This window comes from Elephantulus edwardii, unplaced genomic scaffold, assembly GCF_000299155.1.
Source record: "Elephantulus edwardii isolate Elephantulus edwardi_28Jun2011 unplaced genomic scaffold, EleEdw1.0 scaffold00077, whole genome shotgun sequence".
NCBI classification, from domain to species: Eukaryota; Metazoa; Chordata; class Mammalia; order Macroscelidea; family Macroscelididae; genus Elephantulus; species Elephantulus edwardii.
The window spans coordinates 12,721,005-12,733,715 of record NW_006399827.1 but is presented as its reverse complement, the minus strand read 5'-3'; the positions used below and the strand labels follow the sequence as shown (position 1 = coordinate 12,733,715).

Below are 12,711 nucleotides of genomic sequence, written 5' to 3'. Positions count from 1 at the left end.
GGCTAGGGAGTGGTAGAGGGAGTAGGGGATCTGTCCAGTGAGCGTGGGAGCTGGATCTGAGTGGTTGACCCTCTGTACCATCAGAAAGCCCTAACTTGGCCTGGGTCTGAGGGGAAGTGAAGGGGAAGGGCTTTCCTGTCTCATCCCATCTCATCTCTGACCTTTTGGTCCCCCTTGCAGATGCTCCAGTGGCTTTGACCGCTACCGCCAGGAGTGGCTGGCCTACGGCTGTGCCCAGGAGGTGAGAGGCAGCAGTGACCTGCTGTGGCCCCCATGCCAGGCTGTGGGGGACAGTGGGACAGCCTGCAGGCCCTGCCCCAGGGAGCTCTTGGTAAAATTCTCCCCTCCACCTCGGCTTGTTTTCCAGCTTGTTCTGAGGCACTGAGAGGCTGGGGAGGCTATGTGAAGAGCTCTGGTGGCACAGGGGTTTAGTGCTCAGCAGCTAATGGAAAAGTTGGTGAATCAAATCCACCAGCCATCCTACAGGCAAAAGATGGGCCGTCTTCTGTAAAGATTCTTAACCCGGAAAACTCATTGTTGTCAAGTTGGAACTAACTCATAGCTGACCCTCTGTTCTATTTCCAAGGCTGTAAATTGAATGGGAGGAGATTGCCAGTCTTTCTCCCTTGGAGCCGATGGTAGATTTGAACCAACAGAGAGGAAGGTGCCACCTTTGGGTTAGCCTCACACTCTGTACACACTGCGCCGCCGGAGCTCCATTCATTAGAGATTGCAGCTTGGAAATACCGTGGGACCTTCTGCTCTGTCCCCTGGGGTCACTCTGAGTCAGAATTGAGTCGAAGGCAATGGGTTTGGTCTGGGTGGTGCAGACAACCTAATTGTTCACCTACTATTGGAAAGGTGGTGATTCATACCTCCCAGAAGAAAGTCCTGCTTCCAGAAGGTCAGTCATGAAAGCCCTGTGTGATGCAGTCTACTTAGCAACATGTGGATCACAGTGGGTCAGAATCTTCTCAATGGCAGCCCAGCCAATTTCCTTTTGGTTGGTCCCTAAGAAAAGCACTTTGCCTGGTGGCTTGGCCTTAAGTGACCGTGTTCCAGGAATTTTTTTTTCATCTGTGCAGAGGGCACATTGGCTGTGGCCTGAGCCACAGCTGGGCCCTCTGGGGAGGCCATGCACCTGGTAACATTAATTATGTCCTGGCCACAGCTCTAGCCTCTGGCTCTTGAGGGAGACGGTCATTCTGGGAGTGAGGAGGGTTGTTCCAGGCCCCTCCCATTTAGATGAGGGTCCGGTGGTCCGGCCCGGGTTGTTTCTCACTGCTGGAATTTTCCACCAGCTTGATTCTGGGCAGGAAGCCTCCTGTTCTCACACCTTACACCAACACAGGCAGATGCGTTCCATATATCCATGTTTCCTTTTTCCTTCCTTAACCACTCTCCATTCCTTCTTTTCATGTTTAAATACTTACTTAGCAAGTACATAGCATGTGGCAACCACTTCACTGAACACCGACCACTCTTACTCTTATTTAACCTTTACAGGGCCCTGAAGCTGACTATTTCTACCTTCACTGATCAGAAAGGAAACTAAGGCTTAAGAGAGACTTTTATAACAGGGGTTACTAAGTCTGAATAGCTAGGAAGTTCCAGGCCCAGTGTTTATTTGAACATAAACTTTAATTGCTGTATGCTCACTATTGTTGTCCTGTAAACTTGATGAACAGATGAACTTCTTTCTAGATGAAAGATGAACAGTCGTTTCCTTCTGGGGAAGAAAACAATCTTATCCCTGACTCCACGCCTGATGCTGGCTGTTGGTGAATGCTCAGATTTGCTCTATTTGTTTAAGTTTGGCTTCTCAGAGCCTTCAGTGAGGACGGACTTGGAATAACTAACAGATAAATGGCCCTAAGATAAGGTGCATTTCAGGATGTTGTGGAAGGCTTAAAGGCCTTCAGTGCATAGCTTTAGTTAGATTACCACACTTGCACCAAGTACTAGAATCTCAGTTTCCTGACAACTCCACAGTCCTCTTGTCTGAGGCCTCTGTCCAGAAATAGCAGTGCTGGGACCTCTCTTGTAGGCAGAAGGCAAGACATGTGAGGATTTCCGAGACCAAGATCACTACTCATCTTCTCCTGATAGTTCCTTCAGCCCTCTTGATGGAGACCTCACCACCACTTCCTCCTCCCTCTTCATCGACAGCCTCACCACAGAAGGTAAGACCCAAACCCCTAAAGGAGGGGAGAGAGAAGTCAAGAGGAAGAGCTGCCATGCCGAACCCATTCCTGGACAGGGATGGGAATGGGAACATTCTCACAGAATAGGAAGAATTATCTCATGGAATAGGAATTGCTCCATTCTTTTGCAATAAGTGACTGTGGTTCTCTGAACTTCTGATCCACTGGCCCAGCCCAAGGATGATGAGAAGTGAGCCAGGTGTAGAACAAGCAGACTGTGTGGTCTATGTCAGAGGGGTAGGACAGAATTTACTGTGATGGGACTAGTGTTTTAGGAGCCAATAAAGTCTTCAGGCCCTCAGATTGTTCCCCTTTTCCTTCCTCCTCACCCTGGAATTCTTTGACTCTATTTGGCATTCCTTTCTCTTAATATGTTAATACACCACATCTAAGTTTGAAAAACTCATTTCCTTTAGGCTAAGACCAAAAGATATGTGGGCTCTCACAGCCTCCTGAGGCAATGAGCATGGAGCCAAATACCTGCTTGGAAGAGGTAATGGAAAGAAAGAGGACAGGAGAGCAGAAGAAAGCTAGTATTTCAAAACATTATTCAACCATAATCTCACGGTACAGATAAGGAATCAGGCTCTTAAGGGGCAAGACAAGTTACTCAAGATCATATGAACTATAAGCGTTGGAATATTCTTTCCATGGCATCTCCAGCCTTTCTAAATGGAATTAGAGCAGGAATTAGTGGATCTGGCCAGACGGGAGCTGTAGAAATGGGTAAACAAATAATAGAGCTAACATTTTTGGGGAGATTTGCCAAGTATGGTAATCATCAAGTTCTATTTGATCGTCATCTTACAGACAGGCATGAAGGCTCAAAGAGTTAGATGACTTGCTGAGAGTCACACAGCAGCCAGGCAGAGAAGTGTCCTAATTCTAAAGCTTTTCATCTGGTTCTAAAAGCCAAGAACTTTCTTCTCAACCCACTATGTATCTTGGTACTACAAGGAATGAAACAGGGTCTGGGAGGATTTGCAAGTAGGAGAAATAGAGAAGGGGGAACAACTGAGGCAGATTGAAATGACCTTACCACTCTGAAATTGCTGATTATGGTGAAGGAATTAAGAATTGGCCTGATGCCACAGGGAGACTAAGGAAAAGAAAGGGAGAGACTTTCACTTTGGGGGCCAATAACCTCATCCAGAGGTGACCTTCCATTTAAGATAAACTCCACCCATGCACTTATTAAGGTGACATTCTGTGTCCAGCAGTGAGCTGGTGGCTGTAGCTACCCTCTAAAGGTCAGAACCCAGTCTTTATCTCAAGGAGTTTACTGTAACAGAGCCTGAGGGTTAGAGTCCAGAATGGTGGCTGTGGTGGGTGTGGAGCATTCAGGATGAAATATCTAGGGACCAGGTTCAAATCCTGATACTATCTGTGGGCCATGTGGCCTTTCCAAGTGCTCAGCTTTCCCAAGACTCGGTTTCTCTTGTATCATTTCCATGGTGAGCTGTTTCTACAGAGGGAACATATTCTTTTCGCCAGTTTTATCGTCAATGTGTGTCTCCTGCCAAGCCAGGAATGCATCTCACTTCTGTTTTGCTGTGTAATAGTCCCCAGCAGAAAGCATTCATTAAAGTAAGTGAGGACAGTTATGGCACTGTGTCCTTTCAGTCCTGGAGGAGGTAGCGAAGATAATTCAGTTACATCTTTAAGGGAAAAAACTTAATGACACTTTCCACACACAAGTCCAAGTCTCAAGGCGTCTTGGCAGAATGAGTTTTAGTCCAGAGGGGAGCAGAGTCAGAGGCATCAGGCAAAACAAAGAAGATTGCTGGAGGGTGCCTGGATCATTTGCCCAATGATATTTAAAGTTACTTTGTTCAGTTTTGATTACCTAATGCATTATTTCAACTTGCAGAGAACCAAAGAGGTTGGCATGGATTGAACTGTGTACCTTTAAAATATGTATTGGGAGCTCTGATAGCCTAGAGGTAAGGAGCTGCACTGCCAATCCAAAGATATGCAGTTCAAATCCACCAGCTGCTCCATGGGAGGTAGATGGGCAGTCTCCTCCAGCGGGATTTACTGCCTCTGAAAACCCACTGGAGTGGTCAGCTACAAGTTGGCTTAATGGCATATAACACAAAATATATGTTGGAGCTCTTGTGGCCTAGTGGCAAGACGCTGCACTGCAATCCCAGAAATACACGATTCAAATCCACCAGATGCTCTGCTGGAGAAGGAGGGGGCAATCTCCTCCTGTACCAGTCAGATCTGATTTGACAGTACACATAAAAATTAAAAAATATATATATGTTTTACTTGATTCTTAGTGGTTTGATAATTATGTAATATTACTATGTCCATGATGTGATCAGATAAGATCAGGCAATCAGTTGTATGGGGACTAGCATGGGATACAATGGCCCTTGTCTAGGTTACAGTCCTGGTCCAATGCAAGGGGAGTTTCCCTGGGATGTGGCTTGTATTATCTTTTATCTTATAAGAGATAAAAGGATAGAGAAGCAAGTAGAGAAGAGGTACCTAAATGCTACCAAGGAAAAGCCATGAGTAGAACATGTTCTTTAAACCCAGACCCAGGGGAAGATCATTGCCAAGATACACAGAAATATCCCACACATGTTGAAAGGAGACAAGGACCTTCACCCAGAGCTGCTAGATAAATCTTCTCCTAAACCAGTGCCCTGCATTCAAAGTTCTAGATTTCTGGGGAGCTCTGGTGGCCTAGTGGCAAGAAGCTGCACTGCAATCCCAGAGGAACACGGTTGGAATCCACCAGATGCTCTGCCGGAAAAGGAGGCGCAATATCCTCCTGTACCAGTCAGATCTGATTTGACGGTACACGCACACAAAATAAAAAAAAAAGTTCTAGATTTCTAAACTGTGAGATAATAGATTTCTGTTTATTAAAACCATTTTGTGATTTCTGTTATAATAGCATTAGGTAACTAATACAAAGCCCAGGAAACAAGGTTATAAAAGTGGATTTTAAGAGTTGTGTACTTGTAATTAAATTCTACTTGCTGGGGTAAAAACCATTGTATATGAACTTTGTAAGTAAACCAGTATAAAAGGGAAAAAAAAATTTAAATGTTACTTGCTTACATGAGACAGAATGGCTTCTGAGGGACTAAAACTGTCACAGGGCCATTGCATTGTATTGCAGGGAGAGACAGGTGTTCATCCAGAGTGACTATATATAATACAAGGCTCATCTTACATGCACAATAATAGGGCATGTTTCTATCAGCAAGGAGTGACTGCTAAACTACAGAAAAATGACCACTCATTCAGTAAACCTTATGTGCATTTCTTCTATTGGGTGAGAGTTTCCAGGCAGCTATGTCACAATCCATTAGTCAGGGAGCCCACTTTTATTCCAAGGACTGCAGAAAGTTGGTGGCTAGGAACCCATACTGATTGAGTAGGAGAAAAGTTGATGGGTCTCCTTCTGTAGCTTTGTGAGAGGGACTAGCTGTTCATGGCACCATGTCCTTGTTTACCAGCGAGAGGCGAGATCTGGACCGGTTCTGATCTCAGTAGTCTAGTTTTGAAAACAAGTTGATTTGAGTCATGTTAATATTTAGGGTTACTTTGTTCAGTTTGGATTATCTAATTCATTACTTCAGCTTGCAGTAACAAAATAGATTCAGAGCTGTCTTTAAATACCTCATGTTGACATTTCTGATGGAATATCACTTTAAGTCTACAGATTTCTGTTTCTTTTGCATTCATTTGGGAGGACTGCTTTTTAATTGTTGTTGTTATATACCATTGAGTCAGAACCGACCCATAGCTGACCCTCTAGCAAGTTTTCAGAGGCCATTTAATCACACAGGAGGAGATTGCCCATCTTTCTCCTTCAGAGCAGCTGGTAGATTTCAACCTTGTGCCTTCGGGATTACAGCACAGCTCCTTCTCACTAGGCCACTAGGGCTACCTTTCTTCTTAATTATACATTTATTAAATAATGATTTACATGGTTCCAAAGACTAAACTACACAACCAAGTATATTCAAAGAAGCTTAGTTTCTAGTTCTTTCCTCAGCCTAGCCCCTCCTTCCATATATTGCTGTGTACTGTTGAGTCAGAACAGACTCATAGCTGACTCTCCAGTGGGTTTTCAGAGACAGTTAATCCCATGAGAGATTGCCCATCTTTCTCCCATGGACCATGTGGTGGATTGAATCCAGTGCCTTGGGGTTGGCAACACAGCTCCTTACCACTAAGCTACCAGAGTTCTCTATAAGGAGTCTTTTTTAAAAAAAAATGCTTTATTCTTTCATTCTCTAATGTGATTTTAAGAAAATTATTATAGCAACATTGACTAGAAATGTATATCAGAACAGGCCCCTTGAGTGGAGATCACTTGGGTATGGGAAAGCTCACAGTTTGTAGAGAAACAATGGGAGCTGAGATACAGCAGAAGCTACAGGTACCAAACTCAAGGGAACAGAGGATGCAGCCATCTCTCCTGGAGGGTTGGGGGGATTGTTGGCACAACCATTTCCAGGACTAGAGTGAGGGGGCGGCTTGCCACAGGCACATTTAAGGAAGCACCACACCCTCCAAATAATCAAGATTAAAATATTTACATTTTATTTTTTCTTTAAAAAATATTTTAAAACAGATGCTTGGGAAAAAGGGGGGAAAAGATTGATGCAAGATACACCCTACACCAATCCTGCCTCATTAATATAATAAAGGCAACCCATTCTCCAAAGAGATTGTAAACACAGTCGCAGGGGTTGGGATTTACAACACGTCTTTTTGGGAGACATGATTCGGTCCATAACATTCTTCCTAGGCAAACCCCATATGCCCTGATAAACCCATCCAAGGTATTCTGGGGATGGCTAGACTCTGTGCCTATGACTCAAAAAGGGAAGTTCTAGACTTTCCAGTTCAAGAGAAAATAATGAAAAAAATAAAGGACATTATTAAGAGAATCAATGCCAAGGCAGAAAATAAATCACATAAATAAATTAAAAAATGCATACAGCCAAAGCTTACATCCATTCCCAATTTCTACATGAAATGTTCCCTAACGTTGAGTATAAGTGTCATGTGTCACCATCTATCTCTACTTATGTTGCTTCATCACCATGCATGTAGGCCCTGTGCCCCTTAAAGTTCTTTTTTTGCACAGCCCTCATCCACTCATCTCAGCCTTCAGTGGTGGGACTTTTAAAAGTGGGATAATGGAGACAAAGGGCACCCCATGTGGCAGGAACAGTATAAGCGGTGACTCAGATTAAAAAGACCTGAGGAGGGGTCTACAGAGCCTGTTTGCTGTAGCTACAGTTCTGGGTTGTGACAGGTGACAGACCGGAGGAATGAAGATCAGAGTGAAATTGTGAAGGGCTTTGAATGCCTGTGAAGTTCATGGGCAAAGAGGAATCAATTAAAGTCCTTAAAATGGCATGGATAGTGGAGGTGTTATTTGTATTTGCACGACATGAATTGTGGAATGGCTACATTTATCTAAACTCTCCATGCTTAAAGCTGTAATCTGCAGTCATCTGGAACATTCTCCCTTCCCTGATGTGTCTGGGAACCACAGGAAGCATCACCCATTGGAACTTATTTAGGAAGCCTTGTGGAGAGTGCATTGGGGTAGAACTCTGTCCTCCACAATGCAGCCCAAGGAGGTCACCCTGCAAATATGATCCTGTCACACACACATACACACACCCCCTTCTCCTCAAATCATTCCTTTACTTCCCCTTGACCCTTTGGAGGACATGCAAGGCCTTCAGCTTGTCTTTCCAGGCATCACCACCCTATTCCCCCACCAGCCTCATCTGTCATCAACTCCCACTCATGAACTCTCCTCCCTCGGTGACACTGAACTGCCTTGTATTTCTTCACTAGCCAAGTTCCATCCGACTCTGGTCCCTTGCTTCATCTTCTCACTGGGAACTTTTATTCCACATCCTACCCTAACCTTAGCTGAATATCACTTCTCCCAGGAAAACGTGACCTTTGTCTGAGTGAAGAATCCCAGGCACAGCCTTATCACACTGGGTTTTAATTCCCCCTCATATTCCCTCCCGACCTCCTGAGGCCAGGAATGATGTCTATCTATTACTCATAATAGCACTTCCCTCCAGAAGTCAAGTTTATAGTAAAAACAAATACTTGTGGAATGGATAAGTGCAAAACTGGGGTAAGGTGGTTTGTTAGTGACCAGCTATCCTCATTTGACTGTGTGTTTTTGAGCAAGTTACCTCGCTTCTCTGTTCTTCACTTTCCTTGTCTCTGGGATGAAAAATTGGAGTAAATGCCCCCAAAGTCTCATCTAGATGCAAAATGGCAAAAGCTATATTTTTTCTTTTTAATTGTGATTTTAACGAAAGTTTATAGAAAGGTGGAGTTTTCATGTATTCATTTGTGCACAATAACCTCACTAATCTTGCCCTTCTCTCTTCTCTCTTTGAGATGACACCAAGTTGAATCCCTACGCAGGAGGAGATGGTAAGAGCTGCGGGCCCCTCCTGACCACAGCCAGTGCTTCTTGAGCCCACCCCCAAGGGGGGGTGGAGTGGCCACCTGACTTCTTTCCCTTTATTCTGAGTGAGGGAGAAGAGGAAGCTACAGCAGCCTGGGCTTCGCATACTTCAGGCTGGGTAGGAAGGCAGGTGGACTTCTAGGTATGGGCTCCTAGATGGAAGGAACTTTCTAAACTTAGATACTTCTCACTTCAGTCAAGCACTTTCTTTGGTTTTTCTCCTATCCCTGCCATTGACCTGGGGGAGGAAGAGAGAAAGACTGAGCCAGAGCAGGTGTGACAGTGTGAGGCGTGGCTAAGGCGCCTCATTCCCACGGACCTTGTTACAGTCAATGACAGTGGGAGAAAGCTTCTCTCATAGTAAGCGTCAGGGGATAGGAGAGTGTACAGAAGTTATCTACCACAAGGGTTTGCAGGACACCAAGTGGTGGGATTCCCAAACTCCAGGTTCCTGCTGCAACCACTTAGTGAGTGGATGGAAAGGAAATGAAGATGGACTGGTGGTTGAGATACCTTTCGTTATAAGTCCTGGGGATTATTATGTAAGGATCAGCATATTGATGAAGCAACTTAATTGAATCTCTAATGACTAGGGAGGACAGAAGGAGAATTGATGCCTTTGAGCTGTGGTGCTGGAGAAGAGTATTGAGGGTACCATGGACTGCTAAGAAAACAAATAGATTCATCCTGGAGAGGGTTAAACCGGGCTGCTCCTTGGAGGCAAGGATTCTGAGTCTACGTCTAACATACTTTGGAAATGCTGTAAGGAGGGACCGGTCCTTGGAGAGGGACATCATGCTTAGGAGGGCGGAGGGACAGCGCAGGAGGGGAAGGCCCTCTATGAGGTGTATCGATTCAGTGACTGGGGTAATCGGGATGGGTGTATTAGAGACAGTGCGATTGGCACAGTTCAGAGCAGAGTTTAGGGATGTTGTACATAGGGTTGTGAGTTGTAAGCGACTCAACGGCACATAACAACAACAACCACAATCATGGAGCCATGACTTCTCTAAGACGGGGTGAGTGTAGGTACAGGGTGGAAGTGGTGGGCTAGGAAGTGGCTGGGCTGCTTTCTCCTCCTTCTGTCTCTCTTACTCACCAATGGCAGCCCTGCTCATAAGATCACCAAGTCAGTATAGGCTGTGGTCTGGCTGCCAATTATGTTAGAGAAGGTAAGGTTAACATAACAATTATATTGGAGTGTCCCACCTGACCTGTCCTACTTGTTGACAAGTGGACACACCAAGTATGCACTTGAGTTCCTGGGTATAGGCACTTTGCTGGGTTTCCTCTGCTTATACAATAATCAGCAAAAAAGGGGGGATATGGAGGACAATGATTTTGAATGCTTGTGACATCCTATTAAAAAAATTCCTGCCTGTTGACTTCCATCCTTCCCATTAGCTGTGTGAAAAGGATTCAGTATTTCTGTTGTATACATGCTGTCCTGTCTCCTCTTCTCATTACTTCCATATACCTCTAGGGTAGGGTGGAGAAGGAAATAACCACCCTATGTAATAATATCAGGAAACCAGGCTTCTTAGTGGCTGGCACCATAACTGTGTGTCTTTGGGCCAATCATCTCCCTTCTCTGTATTTCCATTACCTCAGTCATACAAACAGGAGGTGGACTAGATGAGCTTCTAGGTTTCCAGTGTGTGGAAAATACTAACCCTCTTTGGAGTGTATTTCAAATACGTGAGATGTTCTTGGAGAGTGCATGCTGTTTATTAGCTGCCAGAAAACCTCACTCATTCCATGGACTTGTTATTGTGTTCCAGTGGGTCTACCGTACAGAAATTAATAAGACATTGCCTGTCCTGTAGGCAGTCACAAGGTAGTGGTGGGCATTGGCAAATGATAATATGATCATTTGTGATAATAGCTAACAGTACTGGAGGTCTTCCCAGATACTAAGCATTTTCCTGAGCACTTGACATAAAAATATCCCATTTGAATACCCATAAGAACCCTATTAGGAATTACTATTAATGCCCTTGCTTTACAGAGTGGTCTCTGGAAACAAAGAAATTAAATCATTTTCCCCAAATTGTGTAGCCAGTAAGTGGCAGGGCTTGGATTTGAACCCAGGGAGCCAGAGTCTATAGACAAAACTCAACTGTCACATTCCATTTGTGAAGTCTTTAAAAGTGCTTATGTGACACAGATATCAATCAGAAAGATCTTCTTTTACCACAATCCTTAAGAACTATTTGGGATGAGTGAGCAGCTTTCAGAGGATTCTGAGAAAACCACCTTAGTAAATGCCAAGAGTTATGTTGTATGTTATTCAAAATTATGCCACCGCCTCCTGCTTTACCTTTCCATGTATTTGAAAACTAGATCCAAAGGTGCAGTCTGCCTTCATCTCTAGGACTTTATCAGAACCCAGGCCTCCTTCCTTCCCCAGCCGTGTGCCCTCCTACCTTGATCACCAGCAGCCCCTCCCTGCCCTAACGGTCTCTCCACAGACCTTCAGAACAACTTGTCCCCTGAGACAAGGGGTCCTCCAGTACACCTGGGCACCATCGTGGGCATAGTGCTGGCAGTTCTTCTCGTGGCAGCCATCATCATGGCTGGGATTTACATCAACGGCCACCCTACCTCCAATGCTGCACTCTTCTTCATCGAGGTCAGTGCGAGATTTAGCCCCAGGTTCGCCACCTCCCTCTGCATCATGTGCCAGGGGCCATTTAGTACTCGCCTCTCCCCTTTTCAGCCCTCACCAACCTTCTTCCTACCTGAGACACCTTTATCAGCTCACTTGGGCCACCTCGCCCTTTTAGTCAGGTTAATGTCAGTGTGGTTCTGTTAACACCAGGGGCAGCACCTCAGAGCTCCCGCAGCTTGCCCTCTGTGCTCAACAGCGCATCTGCTGTGACTCCCCTATTTGTGAAACCAGAAAAGTCCACCAAGGAAATACCAGAAGTGCCACACAGTGACCATTTAGTGACTGTGCAGCCTGGTCCTGACAGTTTATGGTCTCTTGCGCTCAGATTCCATGCTCAGTGCTTATTCAAAGCCAAAATAGAACCAAAGTTTTATGGGGGGGGGGTGCCTGGTGTTTAGCATTTTTAGATTGGAATTGACCAACTGTAATTGTAATAAGTGCTGTGCTCTCTGGAAGCTTCCATTGAGAATGCTACAGATTTGAATGTCTCAGAATTCTGGAGAACCAGCCGAGATGCAGCATGTGAAGGGATATAGCCTCCTTCACTCTAGTCACAGAGTTTGGCAGCTCCTGACCCCAGGTTTCCATGCGGCTGGGCTGCTTCTCGGCTCTTGCTTGCATAGCTAAGTCATAAGCCCAGTGACCTCATTACTCAGGGACCTTGGATGTTTCCTTGCCCTTTGCTTAGGTGACCCCCATTTCTTGTGAGTGCTAGTAAATCCTTCTTAAGGTTTAGCCTACCTGGTCATCCACAGATTCCCAGGCAACCAGGCTTGTGATGGGGCAAGTCAGATGCAGGCCTAGATAGCTGCATTCTGATAAGCCTGACAGTTGGTTCTGCTGCAGGACCTGTCCTTCTGGAGCACTGTCTTGTCATGGGCACGCTGCTGACTTTGTGTCTGTTGCCATCCTCAGCGGCGACCTCACCACTGGCCGGCCATGAAGTTCCGGAACCACCCCAGCCACTCCACCTACACAGAAGTGGAGCCCTCGGGCCATGAGAAGGAGGGCTTCGTGGAGGCTGAGCAGTGCTGAGCACCGCTGTGTCTTCCCTCGGAAGGGTAGGCAGTAAAGACCCGAGGACCTCAGGAAAGACATATCCCAGCCAAGGAGAGAAGTGACGAAGTGACTTTTCTTGCCCTCTTCTTATCATCCCCGGGGCTGGGTGGGGAGTGGGAGACAGTGGTATGTGGGCCAGAGCTATGGTTTAATAATTACAGCCTGGTATTGAAGCAGGCAAAAGAAGGCAGCCACATTGATTTTTTTTTAAGGAGAAATAACCAAATTTCATCCTCTTCTGATGGGAAGGGTCTCCCCATTTTAGGTCTCTCAGTAGTCTATTCTGTAGCTGT

The 12,711-nt window shown here is 45.4% G+C and overlaps 1 protein-coding gene across 1 annotated transcript in view; it reads left to right on the top strand.

The window, feature by feature from the left end:
- PLXDC1 (plexin domain containing 1) overlaps positions 1-12,394 on the top strand; it is an 81,046-nt gene extending 68,652 nt beyond the window's left edge. Inside the window, exons 10-14 of the mRNA XM_006889372.1 lie at positions 181-241; positions 2,048-2,183; positions 8,619-8,654; positions 11,160-11,320; positions 12,275-12,394. Of these exons, the coding sequence (XP_006889434.1) occupies positions 181-241; positions 2,048-2,183; positions 8,619-8,654; positions 11,160-11,320; positions 12,275-12,394 (514 nt within the window). The remainder of the gene's footprint in view (positions 1-180; positions 242-2,047; positions 2,184-8,618; positions 8,655-11,159; positions 11,321-12,274) is intronic.
- The last annotated feature ends 317 nt before the right edge of the window (positions 12,395-12,711 follow it).